Source organism: Halichoeres trimaculatus, unplaced genomic scaffold (genome assembly GCF_033239565.1).
Source record: "Halichoeres trimaculatus isolate MK-OKI-2021-1 unplaced genomic scaffold, fHalTri1.1 fHalTri1_scaffold_1, whole genome shotgun sequence".
Lineage (NCBI taxonomy): Eukaryota > Metazoa > Chordata > Actinopteri > Labriformes > Labridae > Halichoeres > Halichoeres trimaculatus.
Window position 1 is genome coordinate 24,047,409 of NW_027437179.1, and position 27,798 is coordinate 24,075,206.

Consider the following 27,798-nt stretch of genomic DNA (forward strand, 5'->3'; position numbering starts at 1 on the left):
AAGCAATAATCAAGTTAAACAAGAGAGCAAAGAAGGTGGTTACAGCATGCAAACCAAAGAATAATAGTGAACTGGAAGCCACTGGTCATGAGGTGTGGGCAAAGATTATTCAGGAACGTTGCCAGAAGCCGGTGTCTGGCTATGCATTACTTTTTCATCAGTTCACAACAATAAAATGTTACTTGTAAGAAGTGGTCTAAACATTTTGCGAATGACATAGTAATTAAAAGTGGCAGTTTTGTAGAAATTTAAGAAACTACTCGCAAATATTAGCAGTGTTGAGTTACCAAAATGTTATGTTTCTGATTATCTACTCTGAGATGAAAGTTTGTAAAAGCTTTTTCATAAACATAGTTTGTAAAGGCAACTGAATTTGAGTGCAACTGTCCATTTTTCCCACCTCTCAAATCAGTGCTGTGCTGCTTGTGTGTGTGTCTGTCTGTGTGTGTGTGTGTGTGTGTGTGTGTGTGTGTGTGTGTGTGTGTGTGTGTGTGTGTGTATGTGTGTGTGTGTGTGTGTGTGTGTGTGTGTGTGTGTGTGTTTGTGTTTGTGTGTATGTGTGTGTGTGTGTGTTCTGACCTGGGGTCATGTGCTCTCTGAGCCTGAGCAGGCTTGCTGCTCTCCATGGGAATCTGAATAGAAGTTGTATCATCCATCTTGGAGCTGAGCATAACCTGTGATTCCTCAAAGACACCCCCGCCCACCACAAACAGATAGTGTCAATACAAAATTGTTTGTTTACCTTTACATGCTTTACAAGATGCCATTCAGACTACCTCTTCTATCTTTTTAGAGGCATCATCCAGATTTTTCTTCTTCCATTCAGGCATCAAATCATCTAGGTAACTCAGCTCTCGCTTGGAGAAGCACAAGTCCAGCACTTTGCGGACAAAAACCAGAGCCAGCACCTTCAGGCACAAGAAGTAACAAATTCATTGCTTAAATTTAAGACCAGCAGAGATTTGGGATAGTTTTTTGTTAATCCACTCACCATCATGGGGAAGACAATAGCAGCAGGTGACGTCTTGATGACCCAGAGCAGCACTAGACAGGTGAGCTGGGTGACAGTGAACAGGTGCACCTTCCTCAAGGGAACATGGCGCAAGTAGATAAAGTCTGGCTGGTGCTTTGCTGGCATGCCGAACAACTTCAGACGGTCAAAGAACTGAGAGGAAGAAAACAGAGAGAGCTTGAGCCAGAGGTTAATGAGAGAAATGAATTAATGAGAAAAGGACTGGGACACAGATGGTGATAATGACATGAGAAGGAAAATGATTATGAATGACAAATTCACCTAGCTTGTTCTGGGTTTAAACTGTCAGGCCTCATTAAAGTGAGACAAAATTAATAAGATTAAGAGAGGGCAAAAACAGGACAGCCAAGTAAGTAATAAATTTAGCTGGAGAGACCAAGAGGACAACTTTGCATACTTCATGCTTGAATTACTTGCTGGGGTATTATGTTTTTAAAGTACAAATACAATAATAACTGAAACAAAATCTGAGCATATGCCGTTATTACTAAAGCATCTTGCCCAATATTCATGAGTTTTTGATCAATTTTGCAAAAAGGATGTTCAGAGTGTTACCTGGATGCCTTTCAACGAGGAGACTCCCATGTAAAGGAAAACACCATACAGCACTGGCATCGGAATGAACTGGGAAAAAAAACAATTGAGCATCAGTGCACTTCAGTCACACCTCAACAGTATTATGCCCACATGCTTGATAAAATGTTCTAGCCAGAAGGGGGCAGCATTGAAAAGCTTGTCTGACTAACCTGTAGGGCTCCAGTCATAAATACTGAACAGCCCATGAGCAGAAAAATAACCAGCCCAGTAAACCTCTGCTCTCTGATGCCCAGGAAGCGTGGCTGCTCGCCTGGAGCCGAGCTCTCTGACTCCAGCTTCAGGCTGTTGACATGAGAGATGGACAGGACGGTCGCTGCTACAAACCATGGAAGGCCCATGATGGAGCACACAGCCAGCATTATCCCCACCATCAGCAGGTCAAGGTGGTACCCACAGCCTTTCTGAATAAGTGAGAGAAGAACTGATACATAACATGTCTGCAACTATCAACAAAATGCATCACACCAAGACCTAATTTAAAGATTCACAACAGATATAATAATTTGATGTTTCTCAAGTAGATTTCCCAGCAGTAATTCAAAACCTGTTCTAGAGACATTGTTTCGACACTTTTTGTTCATAAATCACAACAATTTATTTTGTGTTATGTGATATCAGCAAGGAGGTCCAGAGACACTGTAAAAAAAGAATTTTCATCATCCCTCATGGAAGAAGAAGAAAGTGGAGAATGAATACGCTGCAGACACACTATTGCACCAACCGTGAGGCTCTAACTATGATGGTTGTTAACTGATACTCACTGGCAATAGATTTATTTATATTAATAAATTCTTCCTAGTAGAAACATCAGGTTTGAAAGAATAAGGTTATGAGATTGTAATTCAACTGTACCTTTTAACATATTTTGATACAAAAAAAAATGTGTTGTGATTCGAAGATCACTGTAAATATGTGACGTCTCTTGTGGCACAGACAGGTTTTTGTGGTTAAATCTGATCTTAACGTACATGTTTAATAAACTGTCGTCAGAAATTTAAAAATAAATATATGAAGATTAATGAAGAACCTTCAGTGGGACTAAGGAAAAGACCGAAACAGCCTCTGATTTTAAAAGACAGCTGTCTAGAGTCCACTCTGAAAAGTAAGAGAGATGCTTAAATTACTTGGACCACTATTAATGCTACATACAAGCAAACCTCCAAAGGGCCCAACCACTAGATCCAGAAGTTTGGTTAGGTAAAATTCAGATTCACATTAGACACCTGCAGCAGAATGAAGACTGCGTCTCATGACACAGTCCTTTACCAGAACTGTTCATTTCACCTCAAGACACTGTGGCAGGATCAGTCATAATCTGACTCAAGAAGTGGTAATAATTAAACATTAAACTGAAATTTTCACATGTCCAAAAGGTACAACACAATCCAGATTTAGACAGTTATAGTTTTGAGTAAAATAGCAATTCTCCAACAAATTTTCAGGTAACAGTGACTCAAGGTTTGGTGACTCAACCAAAACACTGGTGCCAACACGAGGATATTACAGTTGTAAGTAGTGTAAATATTCCAAGAAAACACCAGCTCTTTGGCTGCTTTATGATCTTGATTATAATATTATTCTTACCAGGAGCTTGTGCTCTTTGCGGTTGATGATTACAGCAGTAATCTGTTGGTCCATGAAGATGAGGATAGTGCAAAGAAGAGCGGGAATCGATGCTGCCAGGACAGTCCACCATGGGTTGGGCCCTATAGGGTTGATTATCCATCCTCTATCATCTCTGGTAGGCTGGAAGGCCCAATTAGAAATGTGTGAGCTCCTGATTTAACCATTACTAGGCTGATTGTGATACCAAAGTGGAAGATGAGAGAATCTTTCCTCTATACCTGGAATTTGCTGGGCACCTTCAGCTTCTGGGAGGGCACTCCAATTGCATAGTCGAGCAGAACCATGACAGCAATGGTGAGGAATACTGCAAAGTCACTGATCATGGACCGCACCTGGAGATGAAAGATAAAAGTATTGAAGAGCTCTCGCGACTGATGAGACAAGCCTTTGATTAGAGAAGAGTCATACAAAGTAAATACCTTGGTGGGGAAATAACGGCTTGTCTTAAATTGTTTAAGAAAGGCAGACATGAAGAAAGTAGAGAAGAACAAGATGGTTGACCAGAAGAGAACATCTGGGGTGTAGGGTCCATGGTGGCCGCAGGCTGTCCCAACGAAGTGCCCATGCAGACTAATGCACTCCTGTGGACATTCACAGTGTGAGCTTATCATAAGTGAGGACCAAATGAACCAAAGACATCTTCAGAAAATTATCTGTCAGTCAGGAGGAGCCATAGTAGGCTAGCCTTTGGTGCGTCCAGGTGCACACTCAGTGAAAGGTTAATCGATGGAATTTTCCTTTTAGTGTTTGCTAAGGTCCTCATGAGAGGTTAACTGCTCAGAGGAAGGTGAAGGGGTTAGTTGAATTTTAACAAAAGTAAACACATTTGAGTAAATGCAGTGTGTGCTATCATGTGAAAGTCACACTGGCATTAGGTGTCAGCATGTTTTCACATATTTACGTTACCTTGACAGTAAGATTAGGCCAGGGCACAGAGGAGGCCGTTAGGTTTCTTTCACTCCACAGGTCCAAGGTTTTATTACTGGGATTATTGGGCTCTGCACACCTACAGCTACACAGGGGAAGATGGATCAAGACAAATGAATAAAAGTGGATTTCTAAAAAAGGATGGACTCAGTCAGTCAGGCTGGACAGAAAAGTAACTGCCTTGGCACAATGCTTCAAAGGAGCTAGAGAAACAACACTGAAAGAGTTAGCTGATGAATAGATGCTCACAGTGAGAAAATAACAGCTGTTCTGTTCAGTTATCAAGGTAGACAATGAAGTATGATTAATTAAAATGGCATGAGGTCACCCTGCAGCTGAAGGTTTGTCTCTCAAAATTCTATTTATGAAGTCTTATCAGTCTGGTGTCTGAGCTAAACATGGGTCTGACAGCTGGCATTACAGCTTGAATGTCAAAGGATGATAACATTATTTCTTTTACAAACAAAAGATATGATTAGGCTATGATTTTCACTTACATGGTAAAAGTGTATAGTAAAGTTAAATTTTTCTGGAGTGGGTTTGACTCAAAAAAAGTTATCACTGCTTACAAAAGGAGTCCCACAAAGATCATTTCTTGTTACTTTGTAATTTATAGTTTAACAATGTTGTCTCTTTCATAACTTGCAACAGTGTTCTCTCTTTTTGTAGATAATAGTATCTGCTTTGTTCTGCTGACTTTGTACAACTCAGCATTAAGACCTAACAAATACTTTTAATGCTCCTCAGATTGCACTTGTCTCCCAAAACCAATTCTTAACACCAGCAAAGTCAGCAAAGGTATTATTAAGTAACTTACTAAGCCAGAGTGAGTTTGTCTAGGTCGCTGTGTGCATTGAAAGGGTAGACTTCTCCCAGGTGAAAGAGCTTCTCCAAGGCTTCGTAGATGAAAATGAGGCAGATGAGAGCGGCAAAAGCCTCCTCTGTGAACCGAGTGATGTAGCACACCAATGAGCTAGCATCAGTGGCTACAAGCACCAAACAAAGCAGAGCTGTCCACAGGCCGATGCAGGTCCTCAGCGACAGGTAGGACAGGCCATAGTCCCTGTAATGACGAAAAAAAATGATACATTAGTTAGAAAAACACAACCAAATGATGGCAGAGATGAAAATGTCAGGAGGCTTTTGTGGTACCCACTTGCAGAACTTGAAGAGGATTTTCTCAAAAACAAGCACAGGACCTGTGCTGCCCAGAATAGTGAGAGGCTGACCTGCAAACAAGGAGTAGGCCACTCCAGTCATAGAGGCACCCAGTAAGGACTCTATGGCACTCTGTAGCAAGCCAGGAAAATACACAGATGAGGTTTCATGTGCAGCACAAAATATCTGCTACATGTGAACATGAATTGTCTGTTAGAATATGAGTGTCAGTCCTCTTACAATGCGTCCCTCAGTTGCCTCCCCAAGCAGTCCTCCAAACGTGATGACAGGAGACATGCAGGCACAGTAGAGGAAGAGGAAAGACGCCACACACTGGAGGCTCATACCGTCCTTAAAGTCACTCAGATAAAAAGGAGCTTTTCTCTTGATGTCCATTATCAGACCACCAAACAACCTAAAATCAAACACAATGAAAGCAGAGAGAGGTGCTCAAAGGTGCTAGGACTTAAACCAGAACTGACATATACAGAACTGTGGACTACACTGCTTAAAACAAGATCCAATAACTTTAGTTAAATTAACAAACTTTTGGTGTGAATCTATAATTTTATAAACTGAAAATACTCAAGATGTGAGGGTAAATTACACCCTGTCCAACCAAAAGTGTTTTTCATGATTGAAGGTTTCAAACATATTTTAAATCTAGCTACAGCCAAAAACCTCTCCATTGGTCTTTTATGTAGTCATGTCAGACACTTTGACATCATCATACCAAGGTAAGATCACAGAAAAAACAAGATTTTCCCAATTTATATCTGTTAAAGAAATAAAATAAAACAATGTTATCCTGAATGCTTTTGTTTCTAGCTGTCCCTATTGGTCATAATGCTTGTCAGTCTGTTCGTCCAGCCCCGCTTTATATAAATCTAAAATTAGAATTTGTGGCCTGAGCATCTGTCAGCTGGTGAAGAGTGTCAAACCCATCACAGGCCCCTCCATACCCCCACGTGTTTTATCAAGTTTTTTCACATGTCACTTTTTGTAAAAGCATTCTCAGAAATGGAACATGAGTGTAATATCCTTCAACAATCCTGCTTATTGACATTTTAAATGGCTTCAGTAACAATGATGGAGAACGGAAAAATATCTGACACACATGTGATAACAGGACATCAATAAACAGTACCTTCCAGTTCTCTGCAGCTCTGGCCCGTGGTGCTCAGCATGGAGTTCTTCCTCCACCTGGCAGGCTGTGCCATTAGGGACTCCAGGCATCTTCCTCTTCTCCTGCAGACACCCAGTGACAGTCCAGGATCAAACAGAAATTAAAATCCACCTCTGAATTTCTTTTTATGTTTAATAGGTTTTTGATGAAATCAAACCTGTGTACCTGAGAGGGGACGCTCTTTGGCGGCTCAATGCGAATGGATGGGTCCCACTCTCCAGGTGGCAGTACTGTCACCTGATCCAGGAACTCATCTATTCCAGCGAGCAGGTCACTTCTGTCCTTTGCCTTGTATGCTACATCATGGAAGATCTGATGCAGACAAAGTGAAGGACAGAGAGTATGAACTCCTTTCTTTGGCAAGGATAGACATTTTTGCTTTTTCTTTGCAGATTTGTATTGACAAATCATTCCTACTTCATCTGTCATGATGGTTGCCATGGAGCGTCCAATTTCATGGTATTGCTGAGCCTTTCCGTCAGGACCCAGAAGAATGAATAGAAACCTGAAATTTGTCGGCAGAGGATTAAGTATGTAAATAATCCTGGATTACAAAAAAAACCTTTTCATTTGGAGTTGATGCTTAATTCAACAAGAGACGCATGCTCTACCTGGTGGGTATGGGGACTTCAGTGAGTCCAGTGAGCAGCACAGCAGGTGAGAGGCGAACAAACGCCACGATGGGTCTTTCCAGGAAGTCCAATTCTCCAACCAGGACGTTGGAGGCCTCTGCACCCTCTGGAATCTTCTTCATAAAGTGCATGTCCACCTGTTCAGACAAGGTAAAGGTTGCTATCATTTAAAAAATGCAACAGAAAGAACATCACACAAATTTTTATTACAGCAAAGAGAAATGTCTCCAGTCCTTTTTATATGAAGCTGACCTCTTACAAGTGCTGCCTTATACTGAAGAGCTGTGCTTGCATTCCTATGATGAATTTCGGTGTTAAAGTTACATGTGTTGGCTAACTCTGCTGTTTTACATGGTTGTCCGGTCTTGCATTGAGAGATTGATGCTGCTTGATGAATATTTTCAAGTGTTTTTCTTCCATGTTTCCCTGGGAGGCACTGTCTGACCTTTTTAACTGTGTTTATAGCACTTCAATCACTGATTATAGATCCATGTAAAGCAAGGGACTCACTAGCCTGACTGAGAATCCTTTCTTTTTAAACCCATGTCTCTTATACTGTTTTATACTCCTGCTCTGTTGTGGTTTTCTCATTCATGTTCATGTAAATTTATGGTGTGCTCTGAAAAGTACATAAGTGCTGCTTTACCTTGCTGAGATCCACTTGTGTGCTGTCCAGTCCACCGCCGTTTTTAGCTGGTTCTGTGACTGCTGGAGGCTGAGGGGATGTGGCTGATCCTACACAACAGTAAAAATGTAAGGGTGCTTGAGAGAGATAAGTGCATGTGGGTCAGGACTTTAGTTTTGTTAGTCAGCTAAATGGAGAAATAAACCACTCAAATGCTTAAAGTCAATATATAGCTCATTTGCTCAGGAATAGTGAGTTGTCAAGTGTATAAATCCTATCACTTCTTTTCTTTTTTTGCATTTTATTAATTGAGATATTTCTGTATTCATCATTTTAACCGTCTTATAACTAATATAGGAAATTGCTTGCCATCTAATAATTGTACAACCCCATTCAGGTTCTGTAGCTTGATGTTTGAAAGTTACTTTAATGAACCTTAAAAGGACCCCATCTTGCTCAATTCATACCGGGAATATCTGTTTTAACAATTTAATTGTAGCCCAATTTTAACTGTGCAACACGCAACAGCACTTGAGGATACACTAAGCAACCCACCAGTCAGATGGGGCTCTGACTGTTTGCGGGATCCCTCTGCGATGGAGCGCACGATAGGGATCAGATTCTTCTTCTTCTCGTTCTGGTGGTGATGTCTCTTCAGGAGAGCCTCGCGCACTTTCACCCTGACACTGTCGTCCAGCTCATGGGATGCCTCCTGATGGTCCAGCACCATATCTGCAGAATACAGAAAACAGATTGACAGCATCAGCAAGTCATAGCAGGAAGAGTATTTGTCACGTTATGAGCGGAACAATCTCGATGCGCTGGTTGAGGATTTTTCGATAAATTGTGTGATAACTGACTTTCCTTTAATGCTGAATTTGAAATGAGGGAACCTCTTTAGGCATCTGTCAATACGTGAAGGCACAGTGCTGGACAGGCAGTGTGTGTTGGGGAGGTGTGAGGTCAATATGTGTCAGACGTGTGTCAGACATATGGTCACATGGCGCGGCAGAGAATAATCAGCATCTCTCCATCTCTCTCCTCCTGCTCCTTTCTTCACTTGCTGAGTCAGAACTGAATCTTTCCTTTCCTCCCGTCCTTTTCTGCCACAGTCAATCAAACTGTTACACACACACACACACACACACACACACACACACACACACACACACACACACACACACACACACACACACACACACACTAAACCACACACTGCGACGCCTGAATTTATTCTGGGCACACTTCAAGGCCAGCGCTAATGTGTCAAGCTCAGCAGCAGCATAATCAAGCGTGTTAATAAGGACAGTGACAAGAGATCCACACAAAGTGGGCTCAAATAGTTTTAAAACTCTCAAGTTGTGAGTCTTACAATCTCACATTACTTTCCTCTGGGTCCGACAATGAAGCCTCCTACAGCTTGTCTGTCAACCAGCGATTATGAGTCCCTCTTATGACAGGATTCACTCAACAATATCACATTCACATTCAGTCATTGTTGCTGTTTTCCACTTCATTCAAATGAACTGGTACTTTTAATCAATTGAGTTCTACACAAGTTGAATAAAATGAGGGTCATTAATGAAAATGCCAAACTTTTAAAAATCAGTCGTGATAGGATAAGGGCAAGCTAAATGCTAAAATAAAATTTGCATCATTGATTTACCCTCTTGTATCCTGTTAAACCAAAATTATAATTTTTTTATATACCCAAGATTTGAAAGTTATTTTACAAATTTATTTTATATTATACAATATACTATTTTATACAATCTTCTAATTAATTTTAATACCTGTAATGCTGACAGGGGGCACAGCACTTTGTTAAATGTCCTTATTTGATATTTTACAAAGCAAAGATCCGTCTGACTGTTATGAAAGACAGAGTCAGATTGTTGTCGGAAAATAAGATTTAAACACAGAAAAAAGATCATCAAAGAGAAATAGCATCCTGCTTTGTTTACAAGGGCACCAAAATTTTCATAACCCTGAAGTTTTTCACAAAAGAGTTTAGTTCATTTAAATCAGCTTATTTTAACTGTAGCTCACTCCAGAGAGTCATTCATGTGTTTCATCTGAGGAGTTTTATTAGTCCACTGTTGGCAGCTGAAGAGGTTGTTGCAAGTTTTTTTGTGAAACTCAAGGAATATTTTACTCAATTTTCAGTTTGCTTCTCTTCCAAAAATAAATATGTGAACAAATAAAGAAGTCTGTCTCTGCTATCTCCTCCACTGTTTTGAGGGCAGATGGGGCTGGCAGGAGTCGCACGGGTGATGTGGGATGTGCTGTAGGCAGCAAAGCTGTTCAGGTTGTTAACCTGTCACAATCTGACCAGGAGGGAGGCTGGCCGATGGAGAGCCTTGTGCATTATTTTATACCAATTAGTATGTGGTTAGGGCAGACGACAGTACAGCAGGTACTGCTGAACTTCTGCACATTTACATTGGCTTCACATTTAGATTGATATGCACCCTGTTTTAGACTCTGATTGACGTGCATGAGCAGTGCTTTGACAGTGAATGTGTACCTGCATGCAAATTAAATGTGCAAGAGTGATTGCACAATTGTATGTAAATGAACTTAATGGGCTTAAAGCTTTTTCTGGTTATAGATTTTAATGCAAATGAGGGTCAACAGAAGTTCAGCTGCAATATTCCAGTAGCTGAACAAAACTGTTCAGCTTAATGTCACAAAGCATCAGCAGTCACAGGTGCACTTTGAGCATGAAATACCTTCTGACAATTTAGGTCTTTTCAATTCCAACATCATAAGTTACTTAATTCCCTCTAGAATTTTTCCATCAGTGACAACTTTGGTCTCTGTGTGTCTGTTTGGTGTTTTCCTGCACCCACCACATCACTGACACTCCCCTCAGGCCTGTACTGTGTCTGTCCTCTCTCACAGGGTAAATCAATTTGTAGCACACATCCTACAGGCTCCTCAGCTGAGATATAGAGCCTGTTTTATGTCATTGCCTGTAATATCTACCCAAGGACATGAGCTAAAAGGGACTTTAGACGACAGGGAGTAAAAAGGATCGGACAGTAAAGTGTAAAATCATAAATCTTTCAAATGAAGGGACAACTGCCACTTACAAAGTGATGAAATAGACTTTTAGTCATAAAAAAAGCTAAAAGAGGAAGATTTTACTTCAGATAGCTAGCACTGGTTCTGAAAATCCTCACCTGCAATCTCCTCGATGCAGTCAGCGTGCATGTCAAGCAGCACACTGCCGTTGATGATGCAGCTGCGGAGCTCAAACAGGCTGTGGAGGGAGAGAGTAGCAACATATGGTTTGCTCCATCTTTCCCCCCCATCCTCCACATCCTCCTCAAACTTTAGCCACCTGTAGAGGAAATAAATCAGGAACTTATTGAACTTATTTGTGTGTGTATGTTAAGCAGAAATACTTTTATTTGTCCTAAACTTCAGAGTTTCTTGAATTTCTGAAGTTTCTTGAGTTAGTTTGGAGTAAATCTATTTAACTGCAGTACAGTAACAGGGGTTACATTTCTTAACACAAGCCCAAGACATGAAATGTTAGTCTTCATGATGAATAAAACACCAAATATCCATCCATAACTCAGAATGGTTGGCCTAATTTTCTTTGGATATGGCAGCAAGTACAGTAATGGTACTTGAAAATAAACATCTCTTTCTTAGTACCCAGAAAATTAACTTTAGTCTAACACTGGGTCTTGTGAGCATCTTCAAGTACTAAAGAGATGTAACAAATGCTAAGCTCTGTATTGAGGGGGTTACATTTACTTCTTTGGTTGTAGTTTATATATTATTTTGTCTCAGAAACAGTATGTGATTTAACCTAAGTGTTTGAAATTCAGAGTGCGCAGACCACAATATTTTTCACTCTTTGGAGTCTTCCGACTTTAGTAAACCGACCAAAAAATGATCCACTAAGCTTTAAGTGTAAGCGGTGCCAGTAAACGTCCCTCTTCCTAACGGTGCAGCTGTAGAGCTGCCAGGCTGTCAGAGGCTTTATTGCAAAGCATTGTTGCAAACGCCTCCCAGAGGAGAGCCTGACCTGGCTGTTTCCTTCCACTCAGCATCCTTGCCATCCTTCACGCAGATCTCATCCAGCTCAGTGAATAGCTCATGGGCCACATGTTCAGCATCCTCCTCTGTGCCTAGAATGAACTGCACCCGCTGGGACGGTGTGTCTGTTCCAGAGGGAGGGTGTAAGGAAAGAAAAAAGGGTGAACAGTGGTCAGTTGAAGACTAACAAGATCACGCAACTACATACTTAAACACCTTATATGTCTTTTATAACACACGCACTTAAACACACACACAGACACACACATGCATCCACACAAAAATCTACCACAACATACAAACAGACACGCAACATGCTGACCACTCCCTCCTCTTTGGACGCTAATTATCAGGCTTGTCAATTTTAGCCTGGAGTGCTCTGTGTTTATGCAAGTGTGTGAATGGCCCACAGTATTGACAGACTTTGTTTAACAACCTCTGACTCCTCAGTGGGAGTTGAATATTCAACACGGAGCATCACAAACTTTTCTTCTTTTTTTTTTTTATAGAAAACACTGTTGGCGAAGGTTAACCAAAGAGGAGGTTTTGTGTTTCTGTGTTACCATGACTGGAGGTGGATGTCTCAGTTCCCTCGCTTTGTTGTGTTGCGATACTTCCAGCCCGTCTGTCTCTCTTGCGGTGGCGAGAGCCATGGGCTTTGTGGTGACGGTGGCTCTGCCTGGGCATTCGAACCCCTACAAACAGAGTCCTGTGGCCTGAAAAAAGACAGAAGAGTGAAGATAACAGATGTGCTTTAAGTTATACTGAGAAATACTTCAAAAATACTTGCTAAAAAAAGGAAAAAGGAAAATAAAAGGAAGAAACTAGAAAATTTATAGGGATGCACGATATTATCGGCACAATATCGGTATCGGCTGATAAAAGCTTAAAAACACGTTTATCGGTATCGGCAGATATGAAAATTTCTGCCGATAGGCACAGCCGATAAGATGCTATTCAGTTAGGATTACTATTATTTTCCATCTAAAAAAAAAGCTCCTTAAATAAAATGTAGCACTTCATTTATTTGCACTGCAGAGCTCTGTGTCTGTCACCAGGTTGTTACAGTAGCTCTAAAATAATCAAATGCAACTTGGTTATGTTTAAAAATGCATTGTACATTTAAAGTTCATGTGATCTAAAGAAATTATTTTTCTGTATTTCAATACTGAATGTCTTGAGTTTGAAAAAAGAATACATTTCTTATTTATGGTAAAATCAAATGTTTTTTGTCTTGTGTTATGTGTGTTTCTTAAACAAACAAGACCGTCACAATAAGAGTAACATATAAATTCCAGTACAGAATAGACTTAGCTTTCTTTACAGTGAAAAAAACGAACAAACTTGTGATTATCGGTATCGGTATCGGCCAAAAGGGGTTTCAATATATTGGCATATCGGATATCGGCAAAAATCCAATATCGTGCATCCCTAAAAATTTATAGACACATTATTCTGTCAACAAGAAACTATTAACATTGAAAACGACAGCCAGGTAATGTCACTGTGAGCTAGCAGTCTTTTTTTTTTTGCGCCAAGAATTCACCTCCCAGAAATGCTAATATTTGCTCCTGTCTGACAGTAGCTAATGTATATGATTTCTATCTGAGTCTTGTTTTCATTGTCTTACGATTCATTTTAATTTTATTAGACCACTTGTCATAAACATGAGAAAACTGTCCAGCATCATGAAGTGCTTTAACTCTGACTCTTTCTTTCTCAGTGAATTCTCTACTCTTCACCATATTTACAGGAGGGAGGAGTTTCACATTGATTTTATGTTTTTATTCCCAAATCTGAGCCAGAAAACTGGAATTCTCTGAGAAGTCAGAAGTGAATCAGGAATAACATAAAACCACCAAACATGTTTTCCTGTTCAGGAATGAAAGTAAATAATTGTAATTTATAAATCAAAACTATTGATGTCCATGAATAACAACAAAATTGTATTTTTGCATTAAATATATCATGAAAGAGCTTGCACATACTGCAAGATTAACTGTTACAGAAATGTAAAAGAATGTTTTGGTAGTCAAATATATTCTGTTAATTTAGGACAGTGGTGGCAAACACCTTACACTAAGTGGTGGCCAAATAATTTTGTTAAGCACTGTATATTGTAACACAAAGATACAGTACCAATGCCTGGTACCTGGCAATAGGTATCGGTACTCAGTGGTACAAATTTTTGGTACTTTTGTGTGGTTATGTAGAAATAAATATTAATTTGTTTAATAATATATATTTTTTTAAATTTAACATATTTCACCCATATCTCTTTATAAACTTGCAATGCTGTGTTCATGTCCAGTATTGAAAATGCCTACTCTTCCACTCCCTCACAGTCATAAGGACGTGTTTAGGTACCTAAACATGGTACCGTTTGATTTTACATGAATTAGACTGAATTTAGTCCAAACCCTAGCCTACAAAAGTCACTAATTTGGTACCCATCCCTACAAACCACAGGTAATCCTTCAGACAACCAAGTAAACATAAATCAAACAAAAGAGAGAGGGGGGTGGGGTTGGGTGGGGGTGTAAACTTTGAAAAATAAAAAGTGTAAGAAAAAAAAGAAAGAAACATGATATATAACAAAACATTGAGGGCAACAATTTAACATAAACTTTTTTTTTAAGATGACACATTAGAGACAAAAGTTTTTTTTAAACTTGGGGGATGAAGAACAAGTGTTCATTGATAATATAGTCCAACCAGAAATAGCCTGAAACATCAACACTTTTCACAAACCTCCTTTGACACAAATGGGACAATCAAAAGAAGATGATCTAAACTTTTTTGGTGAATAACTGGCAGTTCAGGACACTGAACATTATTCCAGGCATTCTGGATAGCTTAAATTAATAATTTAGTCAGTTACAATACAACTGATCAGATTTCATCTGCATTGTTAACAGTACCATTTGATTTGATGCTTTCTGCAGAGGGAATTTCAAACTTTACAAGCTGAAACATTGAGGTGTCACTGCAATACACGTAAAACAACTTGTGACGCAAGGAAAGCTGAACAAAGCACACAGAGCTCTCTTCTGCTTTAACATGACTGACAGAATTTATATTAAACTTATTACATAACTCATATTAAAGGGGTAGGCGTTGGTATGAATGGGCACCAACGTGATCAATTTGCTGCTGCGATCTGAAGTCATCGTCTGTGTTAAGTAGAACATACAATGAATACACGAGACTGTATGCAAATGGCGCTAATTGTGGAGGACTTTTAGGTAGATATTGAAGCAGAGGCTTCATTATTTGGGGTAGAGAGAGACATAATAAAGGACAAGATAGGAGATTATTCAAACATTTAGGTCAAAAACTAAACAATGTAGATTTGAGCAGCTTAGATGAGTACAAGAAGCAAAAAGAAAAATAAAGCAGTCAAAAACCAATCACATAATTCCAAATCTATACTGAAGCACATTGGAAATAACACATTAGGAGCTTCTTTTCATACATGTTACTCACCTTCTAGTTCCTCCTTCTCATAGTGGATATTTAACACTGAGCTTGTCCCTCCCTGGTCCACCACCACCTCCTCATCCGGCCTCTGGTAGACACACAAAACACGTAGAATAGTTCCTGGTACAAAGCTGAACTTTTAAGGCCACATTCAGCCTTCAAGATAGCTTGAAAGGTCAGTTTGTTCAAAAATGTCCTTGAAGACAAACAAGTGACGCTACAACAGAACCACTAATTGGTCAAACTGGCAAGAACCTTTTCACAATGAGCATCAAATTCCAGACAGGCTATTCTCAGAGTGTCTGACACACACACACACAAGGACAGGGGAAAGGCGCACACACACACACCTTAAGTGACACACACAAAAGTCAGAGGTGAACAAAGTCTGTTGGAGAAAGTGCTTGGCTCTACTATCGAGGGGAAATCAAATCAAATTAGCAGAGTGCCATATCCATCTGCAGTGCTGCTGTTGGCAGGCGGCCGCAGGATGATGCTGTGTTTTATTAACACAGTGACAGGGCTTTCTCAGAAACAGGTATGTTTGCACAGGTGTCGAGTGATGTTATCCGTAGTCATGTATCCATCCTGTGATAATGAGGGCAGAGTTCTACAAGCACCTCGACGTTGGCTGTGTGCCACTGTGCCTTTGATTTCACCATCTCTTTTCATCTTTTTGCACAAACGCAAGAAACAGACAGCAAGTGTTTTGATTTCTCATCTCAGGGACCCATGCTTAAGTAAAATTATAACCGTGAAATGTAACTAATGACACATCAGAGACTGTGAATGTATATGAGCACGGCATGGAAAAGCTGGTTAAAAGCTGTTACAAATCAATAGTTTAATTCTAAGATTAAATACAAGTGCTTGAAAAACAACATGCACACAGAATCTCACACAAACACACACTGACGTACAACTCTATATATGTTGTCTCTGCCCACGCAACATAAACTCAGGATGTGCATGTACCTTATGTGTATGTAAAAGGGGGTGAATGCAGACGTTGCTGGTAAAGAAAATTGGATAACTGCCATTTTGCAGAGCTGACGTCCACACTCACAAATGATAAATAGTGAAGGGGTTTGAACTTTTTAAAAAATTGAATCAGTCTGGAAATAAAGTGTTTATCATGGCTAAATGAATAGATGTAGACAAACTACACAGAAGAGGAGAGCACAAGAGTGTGTTTGTTAGCTGTAAAACTCAGGGCAGAGCTGAGGTAATTTAGCTTGTTTATTAGTTAATCTGATTAAATTATTCCTCCCTGATTTCATTAAGCTAATGTGCAAAACCAGTAGCAAAACTGCAGACCTCTAATCAGTAGAATTAAATAATATAATCAGCTCATTTTAGAACAGGAAATGTGTGTTAGCATTTAGCACAAAAGCTGCATATGTGTGTTCGGTTGAATATGTGTAGGAATAATGTGTCAGAGTAGGAACAAAAGATGTACAGCCTGTGTCGGGCAGACTTTTACTTTAATTGGTCAGTCCAGTTTCCAGAGGAGAGGGAAGGCAGCACTCGCTATAGCTCGACAGGGAGGCTGGAGAAGCAGGAATAATTGCAATTTGTCTTCCTGAAGTGTGACTGGACAAAGCTGAGAGTGTGTTTCAGGGGGATGGAAAGAAAAATGTAATGCAGATGCAGGAGTTCATTCTATTCTGGGGTAAAAACATCAGTATGACTTCTTAAAGGTTAAATTTAAGCATATGTTCTGTTAACTTGAGTGATAGTTAATCTATTCGTACTAAATTTGCTTACCTTGTGTGTGTTACTGTAAAAAGTGTCAATGGAGCAAGAGAGGAAGTGATTATTCTCAGATCTCCTGGGGTTTGGCTGATAAAATACTGTGTGTAAGTGTGTGTGTATGTGTATGTGTGTGTGTGTGTGTGTGTGTGTGTGTGTGTGTGTTTTATCTGTATCCCTGACTGTATTTATGTTCACACTGCCACCCTTAACTTGTTATTTATCCTCTGTCTCACTCCTTTAGTCTCCCCGTGGTGCTAAAAACTGAACACTAAGCAAATTAACCCGAGGCTGTGATAAAAGAAAACTAATTAACATGCACTGCAAACAAATAAATGTCTTACCTGAGTAAAGCAAGAATTCAAATCTAATACCATAAAGTTTCTTGTTATTTCAAATCAGCTGCTCTAATACCCGTGCAGACAGACGCTTATAAATCATAATAGCTTTGTGATCCCCTGACATCTGCTTATTCACAGGTGTGTGTGAGTGTGTGGCCTTCCACTGCCTTCCTGCCTCCTCAAACACCCTCTCTTCTGTATCACAGCTGTGGGATTTCTTTCATTTTCCATGACTGAGCACATTTCTGTCCTCAGACAATTGTGCCTGCTTAAGGAATAGGACCATTTAATTAGGAAGTCATGCTTGGGCCAAACGCTTGATGTGACTCATGGTTGTATAATGGTGTTAATTGCAAAGAAAGACTCTGAAAGCAGCACTTTGTCAATAATTCACCAATGCTAAATCAACAAAATTGACTTTAATCGACTTTAATTACTTCATAGATATGATCAGCTTCAATGTGATGTTTTTTTGTGTGTGCCTGTTTCATAAAACCCCAAAACTTGCCATAGCTTCACATTTAACTGATGTTTGATCCAATAATTGCTTAATAACTTGTACAGCAGATATAGTGTGAGCGTAAAACTGTGACACTTAGAAACACAAACACACACACTTACACAAGGTCATCTCCAGGAGTGCCCTATCCCTGTGTCACATCATTCTCACATTATTATCTGAAAAAAATCAATAAAAGCTGCTGAAATGCCAACTATTCTGTGAACACACACATCCACTACCAAAGCTCTCCCTGCCCTCATTCTCAAACTCTGAATCTCTCACACACACATGCACACACAGTGTCACGGTGTTATCAGCGAGTGCAGCTGTGGCTCCCTTGATGCAGCGTGTGGGTTGGGGCTCTGGCTGGAAGCTGTGAGCTTCATTAGAGCTGGAGCTCTACCAAACACAGGCGCACAATGAAAGGCAATGGATGAGACAGAGGCACGAAAAAGTCTTTGTCCCAGAATGGACGATACACCATCAGATCATCAATTAGCAGGAATCCATTTGGTGCATACACGCGCACACATGCACGCACAAACAGCAAAGCAGAAATACTGACAGAAAAAGTGAAAAATCATTATCCGGAAGCTCGTTCAATAACTGTAATTGTAACCAGCGGCTAAAGTGGTGTTTCAGAGACAGAATGAACAAAGAAGAGTCTTCTCCCACTCTGAATTGTATGTGTTAGATCATGTTACACTGCTACATGTTCTTCCAGTGGCGCACTTTAACTCACACCCTGTGGTCTTCCTGGTCACAGTTCACTAAGAGCCCTTTTTAATGTGAAATTAATGCAGGTATGTGTTTTTCTTCACATTTTAATGGTCCCCTGTCCCTCCATCATGTCACACTAAGTGTTTCAGCTAATTAAAACCTCACACAGCACTCTCAGTCTGTTTTGTTGTGACTCTTTGTAGGTGAACACATCTGTGACACTCAGAGTAAGCACGTGTGCGTGATTTTCCACTGACATGGTGAATACTTTGTGTTTTTGGAGCCTATTTCTATCTCCTGGCAACCATCCCCCTTTTCTCCTCTCTTGTCCTCTAGCTCCAAATCAGTCACAGCACTCATGAGGTTTTATGACTCAAAGAAAAAAAAACCTTTCTCACAGATTATGCCCTATGCGCCACTGAAGCAGTCTATCCAAGTTTGGCCAAAAATGGTTTCTTGTCCATGAGCTTCTGTCAAACAATTCATTTAATACAAATGGTGAGAAAAAGCCCTTGAAATCCTTTTGTGGCCCTGTTTGAAAAAATGAAGCACAGCCAAAGGACATTGCTGTGCAGTTGTACAAAAGTAGAGCATCACAACCTTCTTGAATCGAGTTTTGCTTGACAGCAATCAAGTAGTTTTGTCTTCTAGACTGGCGGAAAGAACCAAAGTTTGCTAATAACTATAGTAATATGGGAGCCCATATTACTATATGGGAGATAGATTATAGGGGCGAGTATTGGCAAGAACCTCACAATACGTGTCACGATACGTGTTACGATAAGTGTCACGATACGTGTCAGATATGTGCCACAATGTTGTGATATCAGGATATCACAATATTGTGATATACTGCAATATTCTTTCCTGTTAACTATTTGATAGAAAACGTTACTATTTTATTATGGTTACAATTTAGAAAGTCAGTTGCAGCGGTTCATACGTACACTTAACTTGAAAACATAAAGTGTGTCAAGTTTGTCACTTAAACTTCTGTGACATTGAACAAATGTTGCAGAGAAATTATTAGGTGAAAGATGTGGTCAGTCGGTGAAACTGATAAAAACCACTTGATGTAACCAATGTTACTCATAAAAAACCCCTAATATTGCACAAAACATGATTACTATTTTATCAGTCAACTACTATGTAAAAATTGAACTTAAGACTAGGGATGTTCAATACCACTTTTTATGCAGACCAATACCTGTACAAGTACTCCTTCTTGAGTACTCACCGATACTGAGTACCAATACTACTAGTACTTTTGAAACATAAAATTTCAATTAACAGTGACAGATCATTTTGATCAAGGACAGCACAGTCACTCTAACATTAAGTCCAAACAATACACAAACAAGTCTTTCTGAGTTAAGAACTTTTTTGATCAATATAAAAAAAAGTATACATTAAAAGTGCACAATAAACTAACAACTGTCAGAGTTTAAGTGTTTTTTAAAGTAAACTAAAGTGCAAAATAAAAAAATTTAACTGTTAACTCTTCCTGGTTCATTCATATTGTCTGAACAGGACCTGGCGCACGTTTGCAGTGGTGTTAAGCCGAAGCAATTAGCGGCATCTATTGGCGAGGAGGACTTGCTTGATGTAAGATTTTTTTTGCCTAGAGTATCTAATGCTAGTATCTGCAGCCTTCACAAGTACTGATACCTTGAAAAAAGGCTGGTATCAGCCTGATGCTGATACCTGGTATTGGTACCTGGCCATCCCTACTTAAAATTATTTTCAACTAGCTAAACTAATTTTTATTTAAACAAGAATATTGATATTATGAGTTGAAATATTGATATTTTATCACTGGTCTGGTCAAAGTATCCCAATACATTGCCGTATTGCTATTTTTTCACACCTATAATAGATTATAACCTTCTGTCACTTTTACAAAAATAAAAAAAATAATAATTCTGAAACCCTGTGAATGTTACAAGATCAAGGATTTGTTTTACGTAAACTTATTTTCACCCTACAAAGATAATCAACCCTTTTCTTTCCCAGTTTGAACAAATAAAGGCTCACACCAGCTTTATTCCCTCAGCAGTCTATAGTTTGAAAAGATTTAGAAAACTGCTTTAGAAGTGTGAGGTTAACAAGAGACAATGTGAAGAAGTTGATCTAAAGGGAAGTCTTTTGCGAGACTTTATTTCTTGGTGGTTCTCACTTGGTATATAATTCTATAAAGCTAAACCATCAAGGATCTATGGCATTCTGCACCAATGCTTCATGTTAACAAATAAAGAGATGCTTTATCGCAAAGTTTTCAGGTGCAAGGGCTCAACTGCGCCTCTTCTAGCGCTCCTAAAATCAAACTAATGGGTCTCACACCTTTTTTTCTCCTCCCTCCATACAGGGTGACTGTGCCACAGGTCTATGTCTGCTTCCTCAAATCAGCAACAGAGAGAAGTTTAGCACCAAATTCAGAAATACTTTTGTAACTTGTATTTCAAGTTTTGACTTGAGAGTCCGTCTTGTTTTCTTACTGGTGAAAATTTCAAACACTAAGTAATCCAACTGTCACAGGTTCTCATGATAGAGGCTCTGAACACCCCATTTTAGGTAAGGGACCCAGCAATCAAAGTCTTAAAATAGAGCTGCCATCAATTGTCTATGTCAGATAGCTAAACAAATATAAGATGTATTTTCTGATGAGGCAGTTTGTCCCAGAAAAATGTTGGACTCCCACAGCAGAGCAGAAGAGTGCACAACAGCCTCACAGTGTCCTACTTCACATCCTAATAAGCATCCAGATAATGTAGAAAGCTACTGCAGGCAGGAGATCACATTGATTTAAAAACGGGTTAAGAGATTTAGAGAGTTTTGAGTCAACAGAAAACTAATCGTAAATTTTAAGGCTATTATTTTAGGATTTTGAAACTTGTAAAGCTTTTGGTCAAATATAAATTAAATATATTTCTGAATTCAAGACAAATTTCAAACCAGCTATCAATACATTTTTTGTTAGTATGGGGTCAAATCAAATAATAGTGATTTAATGACACTCCAAGGACCTGTAAAGATAATGCAATGAGCCAACATTTGGTAAAAGAAGCAAGTAAAACCTTTTGCGTGACCAGATTTCTTGGTGGATGACCGTCTGCTGCATTAAAAGTTAGTAAAGTTCTTTTGCTTCATGTGCTAAGATTAAAGGCTTCCAACTGAAGTCACAGAAGTAAAAACATGGAGGCATCGAGGTATTATCAGAACAGTTACTTCAGTATTGCAAACCAAACCTCGCAAGATGAAGCAAGTTTGTTCTGAAAAGTTTTCAGAGAAAGAGTCTGAGGTTTTATCTTGTGTTACAGTGAAACACATTGTACCGATCATCCCCCTAAACAAATGGAGCAGCAACGATTTTCCTGACCAACAGAGGTAATCAATGAGCAATGCCAAAACACCCTTTCACTCCATTAGTGCTATGAGGGAGCAGCGGGTGCATGGAGCCATGGAGCTAACTTTAGAGAAGTGAAGCCTGCAGGGTTATATGGAGAGACCAGAATAACTAACAAGATAAAGCACAGGCGCAATTCCTTTTTTACACCGAAACACTTATGTCAGTGTTTATAGCTCTGTTGTGAGAGGGAGATGTTTTGTTGTATGAATTTGATAACCACATCACTAAATGCTGGATTGATAAAAGTGCAGTGTGAGCTTTCAGGGCTCTTCAGATGTCTGTCCCCTCTGACTCCACTGACCTCTTTCCCCAAACAAAACACTCAAACATTTCTCAAGAGATTTCTTCCACTAGTCCTTCTGATTGTCTCTCTTCTGCCGTCTATTTTTATCTGGTCATGCTAACACCTCCTCTCCTCTTCCCTTGCAGACCACTCTCTCCTTCTCTACCAGCAGCACCATGAACTGACAGCAGGGACACAGATCCTGACTCAGACAACTGGGCCTGTCACTTCCAGACCAGGCTTTGTGTCTGAGGTTGTTGCTACAGCCACACGCTAACACCGCCCCTTCATAGCCCAGCATGGCACTTTGACTCAACTTCTGCAGAGGCACATAAGACTGGGCTGCCTGAAAGGGATTGGTTTACAAGAATGGTTGAATATGAGTAGATAATGAAAAAAAGTGAGACAGGAAAGAAGGAGATAGGATTAGAGGGGCGGCTGTTTTGACTGCTTCAGCCCACATTCGGCATGAGTCATACACACCTTATTCAATGCTGCAAATACATGTCTGCCTTCCGACAGTCCCTGCTTTCTAATTGTTTCATTTCAGAGAGACGACAGCGGCCTTGGTCGGGTTTGTTGGTGAAAGATGGTAACGGTAAGGAAAACTGAAAAGGTATTTTAGAGTCTCCTTAAAAAATATGTTCAGATTAATTGAATACAGAGGACGGAACAGTCTGTACCAAAAGACACTTAAGTTTGAAAATCTCTCTACTCATATCAGTTTTTCTGGCTTGTATTGAGTTGAAACCTCTGTGTGTAACTCTAATGCGTTTGCTTTCAAACTAAATTAATCACACTGGTGCCGTTGGGCAAGCTGCCGCACTGTTGTGGTTTTTAAACATGAAGCAGAGCTCTTTAATTCTTTAAAGTTTAGATACAGTTCTTACTTATTAACATGTAAGATTACTAAGAGATATGACCAAAACAACAGAAACTGTTAGAAAGAACAAAAAAATCATCCATTGGAAAGACTACCATGGATCAATCCCACTAAGTGGTCTCAGTGGCACCACACCAATTAAAGTGAAAACACTGAAGTGCCAAATAGGACCAAGCAAGGGAACATTGCAATCCAGTGTATTTAAGCTGAGACAGATTCATGACTTGGTTTGCAATAAATTATCAGAAAAAAACTAACATCACTGTCAGAAGGTATCAGGACATGTAGATACTATACTTAACCCTCACATCTGTGAGTGTGACCATTTTTTGAGGGTCAGTGGTGAAACTGAAGACTACAATACAATACTGTATAAAATATGGCAATAGTCTCTGTGGTGTCACCCATCTGCTTTTTGAAGCCTCTCGTTGGCAAAGGCCATATTGGAAATGAGGAAAGCTTTGAGCTTTGCTTCTGATTGGCTGAACTCATGATCATAATATCTTCTGAACTGCTGAGTTATAAAACAAAATCTACCCTGTACAGTGTTGGCAGATAAAGGAATGAGGTATCCTGACCTAAGCCGTTTTTTGAATCAGGCCGAAAATGTTCTTTAATAGTGTAAAAGTTTGATTTTTTTGGCTTGGTATGTATGCTGTTTTCTGTCTTTTTGCAGCCAGCCTCAAGCAGAATCTTGAAGCAGTGTTTCTTTTTTTTTTGCACTTCTGTGTGGCTTTATTTTTCACAGCTGGAGCTCACCACTTTGTGTGCACCAAATATCACTAACAATGGTAAATAGCCTGCTTCAATCTCTACTGGCAATCTTCTTTATATATCGGTGGACCTGTACTCAGGGAGAACAGTGTGGTCACACAATTCAATTTTGAGGGCATGAGTAATCAAATAGCCAATAAGAATAATCAGTAAATAGTGTATTAAATTAACAGTATCATTAATGTAACATTTGCCTGCCAGTTAAGAGGCAAAAGTAAAGCATTTGAATTACTCAGTAGCTTCTCTGACCTCTTTTCATGCAGTAAAACATTATTGTTCTTGAGCAGTCTAAAAAAATAAACATTCAAAGTGATAAATTCTTGATGGATCAGCAGCTGAGCAGGACAAAACAAAGAATATCCCTGAATTACTCTTTATCTGATCATCAAATATCTTAATGCAGAGTACTGTGTTACATTAAACTCAAAATGATCTGAAATCAGACATGAGTGTACCTCTAAATGGGAATATAATCAGAGGACTGTTTACTTTTCAATAGTACTTTTATGAAGAATAATAAAGGCAGGGTCATTGTTTTTTAACAATCACTATGTAATGGGAGCGTAGAAAACAAAATAGTCTCTTGGTTCTTTATATTGTATTATCAGTATCAGTCAGTGGGCTTGTGGACTTCTTTTTATGGATGGGCACGTTATAAATTGAATGGACTTCTTTCTGCAAATGGGCACAATTTGATGGTCCCAAGATGGCTGGATCCAAACTACATCAGTAAAAACAATAAGCTGTTGAAAGCAGAAGGAGTTGCAATTATTAACAGATTTCATCAAATAGCAGGTTATGTTTAGCCCTGGCTCTGTTCACTAAAATGGTGGAAGGATTTATGTAAATTCGGGCACCAATAAAGTCAGTTTTTTACATGGTGGAAGTCAAGGGGTCAAACCAAATAAAAGTGATCTAGTGACGCCTCCAGGGACCTGATCTAATAATACAATGAGCCACCTCCATCTAAGTTCCTTCTATCTCTCCTCAGAGATACCATTTCTTCGGAGAGGGAAAATCCTGAACCAAAGTGTTTTTTTAAAGACAGAATGATGTAACAATTATTGGTAATATTGTGGATTTAAGACATTCTTGATTTAACACTTGATGGAAAACTTTCCACATGGGCCCCATTCCCTAGCATGTGCCTTTTGTTTCCATCTCTGTTACTTTTATAAAGAATAATTTAATTAACAGGTAGATTTTTTTTAATTCTTCTATTGTCTCAGTTGAATGATCTCAATACCTTTCCAACTACTTGCTCTTTGGCAAACATTAATTAATGGGATCCAGTTCATACTGATCAGGATATCAGTAATAGTTCAGAGGCACACATGCGAGTTTTCTGTAGCAACATCAAACTGGCACAAGTTTTGAGAGCAAAGCTCCCAGGCAATGTGCCCTCCCTGTCTGAAAGCTGTCTAATCATATCAGAGACTTCCCAGCTCACCTCTGGTCCTTCTCCATCTGTCTACTGGCCTGGCATGAGATTAAAATCACTATGTTGTGGAATAGGCTGCTGCAAGTCATTTTACCGTGATAGTGCCTACCATGGTAGCTACAGTCAAACTACATAAACACTACTCCAGTTTTAATAAACATCCCTGAACCCCAATGTGTTCAATGGTCCATTTGTCCTTCCTCTTTCCTGCTGTACTACCTCTGAATCATGAGCTGACCTGGCATCAGGATGATGGTTCATACATCAACAGGACGTCAAGGATCATGCCATGTCCCACACTTCAAACAGCACTTGACCACAAGCTGTCCTCCCCCTGCCGCCAGGATGGACTAATAAGGATCATTTATATGGAAGTAGACAGCACAGTAGCTGTTAGGATGGCGTCAAGGTCATTTGAGGGTAATTGGAAAAACCACACGCCGTCTTAGCAGGACACGTCTGAAAACCCAAACTAATTTAACATTTCGTGCTGGTACTTACAGTCGACGAACAGATTATTTTATGAGTGCCGAATGCCGTGTTAAAATGCATCGATGGGCTATCTAATCGATAATGTACTGCAGTCTAATACTGATACTGCCACGAGCTGTTCCAAAACAATACGTGTTGGAAGAGGACTCCAAATAACTCTCAGTGCATGGCAATGTTATACGCTCTCCAGAATTACTGCACGTGTTAGCACCTCGGAATAACAATGTCAACAACGTCCTCCGCATACAGCATCACTCTGCAGGGCAGGACACACTATAGAATCGGCTTCCTGGGAGAAACATTGAAAAGCCAATTTACACAAAAATGATGCAAAAATCGGAAGTGAACAATATCGCAGCATGCTTAGGAAATGCAACAGTAGTTAAGACAGCAGGTGTTTATTGCTCAGTCATGAAGTAGTTCCTGTAGCGGTAAATTTGCAAATGTAGAGTATTTAAAACTGGGGGTTACAGTTGTTGGAGCCTGTGTACAGCCTAGTCTGTGCAATCCTATTTTTGCAAAGAAACATGACATGCATGAAGACATGTAAAATGCACTTTACCTGGTAGCTCAGTATGCTCTCGGGGTCGTTGACTGGCATGTTGGTGGCCTCTGAATTAACCTGTTCAGTGTTCCCGAGGTGTATCGGTAAGACTTTCTCAGCAGCTGCTCAGCCCCTTGGCGCTTTCTTGGGACGTGTTGTACAAGCAGTCACGCGCTGGCAACAGCAGTGACTTCTATTTCTGTAGACATGTTAAGACAAGATATCTCTTTCGGGTGAGAAAAAGAAAAACATTAAAAAGATCAACTAGCTCCCCTGTATTGTGATTTCCTGTCCGCGCTCCCAGCCTCCCTCCCTCCTGCCCTGTCGGTGAGAGCAGGATGCAGAGAGCATCGCTGCAGCGTCAGCCAATCAGAGTGTAGAGGCGCACAACGGGCTGCGACGCACTGCTGCTACCCAACACAACAAAGCCAAGCCTATTATAGCTTATAGAGCAACGTCACTCTAATCGACCTGAACTTCAGCAGCTTCTTACCGTTCTCCTCGTTAGAAGTGTTGGTCTGGGGACACTTTTTTTCGACAACTTTGGCACTGGCTAGTTGAGCTTTTGTTTTATTATACCCACATTTATACCTATGACATTGTGTTCTGCTGATAAGGAGTAGTGTAACTTTATCACAACCTACTGTCTTGTAATTTCTGGTTGAAAAAGAGAATAAAAGATCTGGGCCTATATTCTCAAGGACTAAAAAAACAAAACATGATGATAATATATTTCAAGGAACTCAAAAAAGAGAAATCAACTTATGACATAGTAAAAGTTAAATAAACTTCAGCTTTGCAGTTTAATAATCAATTATCATAGCCATACGTTGCTATTAATTAATTAATTTATTAGAAAACTCTCTGTGAGTGAACCTGTTTATTTATTTATTTATTTATTTATTAGAAAGCTCTCTGTAAGTGAACCTGTTATACTCAAAGATCAATATATAGGGCAGCATTCAGGATTATAATGTCTGTTTGCACTATTGATTTTAAACACGAAGCGAAATGAGAGCAATAACCTCTGAGAACGAAAAAAACGAGAACGAGTCATGGTGAATCCATGGATCTAATTGATCCTGTTACACGCTGTAAAACTTACAAAAGAGCCAAGAGTGCCACCTTCTGGTAATGGAATAACACACCATCGACTTGAACACCATGTGCAAGCAACACAAAGGATGATGATATGAGATGAATAGGCCCCCATATTTTCAAAAATAATTTTTGAAAATAATTATTGGAAATAAAAAATTGAAAATAAAAATAATAATTTTTGACTATAAGGAGGCCTATTCATCTTCACCTGGCGGGTTGTTGGATAAAAATAATAAAGTTTA

At 39.5% G+C, this 27,798-nt stretch overlaps 1 protein-coding gene across 2 annotated transcripts in view; it reads right to left on the reverse strand.

Moving 5' to 3' along the window:
• slc4a8 (solute carrier family 4 member 8) overlaps positions 1 to 26,786 on the reverse strand; it is a 32,691-nt gene extending 5,905 nt beyond the window's left edge. The window contains exons 1-23 of one of the 2 annotated variants that reach the window (XM_074681752.1): positions 26,474 to 26,786; positions 15,324 to 15,405; positions 12,401 to 12,553; positions 11,827 to 11,962; positions 10,970 to 11,130; positions 8,340 to 8,516; positions 7,806 to 7,894; positions 7,139 to 7,296; positions 6,945 to 7,032; positions 6,693 to 6,839; positions 6,489 to 6,589; positions 5,582 to 5,756; positions 5,340 to 5,473; positions 5,001 to 5,246; positions 4,163 to 4,268; positions 3,676 to 3,837; positions 3,475 to 3,588; positions 3,215 to 3,376; positions 1,780 to 2,031; positions 1,589 to 1,657; positions 992 to 1,165; positions 777 to 908; positions 580 to 674 (exon numbers count right to left, since the gene is read on the reverse strand). In XM_074681752.1, the coding sequence (XP_074537853.1) occupies positions 580 to 674; positions 777 to 908; positions 992 to 1,165; positions 1,589 to 1,657; positions 1,780 to 2,031; positions 3,215 to 3,376; positions 3,475 to 3,588; positions 3,676 to 3,837; positions 4,163 to 4,268; positions 5,001 to 5,246; positions 5,340 to 5,473; positions 5,582 to 5,756; positions 6,489 to 6,589; positions 6,693 to 6,839; positions 6,945 to 7,032; positions 7,139 to 7,296; positions 7,806 to 7,894; positions 8,340 to 8,516; positions 10,970 to 11,130; positions 11,827 to 11,962; positions 12,401 to 12,553; positions 15,324 to 15,405; positions 26,474 to 26,512 (3,152 nt within the window). In that variant the 5' untranslated portion in view covers positions 26,513 to 26,786. Of the gene's footprint in view, positions 1 to 579; positions 684 to 776; positions 909 to 991; positions 1,166 to 1,588; positions 1,658 to 1,779; positions 2,032 to 3,214; positions 3,377 to 3,474; positions 3,589 to 3,675; positions 3,838 to 4,162; positions 4,269 to 5,000; positions 5,247 to 5,339; positions 5,474 to 5,581; positions 5,757 to 6,488; positions 6,590 to 6,692; positions 6,840 to 6,944; positions 7,033 to 7,138; positions 7,297 to 7,805; positions 7,895 to 8,339; positions 8,517 to 10,969; positions 11,131 to 11,826; positions 11,963 to 12,400; positions 12,554 to 15,323; positions 15,406 to 26,473 lie in introns of both variants that reach the window. The other variant, XM_074681680.1, reaches the window with a different exon arrangement.
• Between the last annotated feature and the right edge of the window lie 1,012 nt (positions 26,787 to 27,798).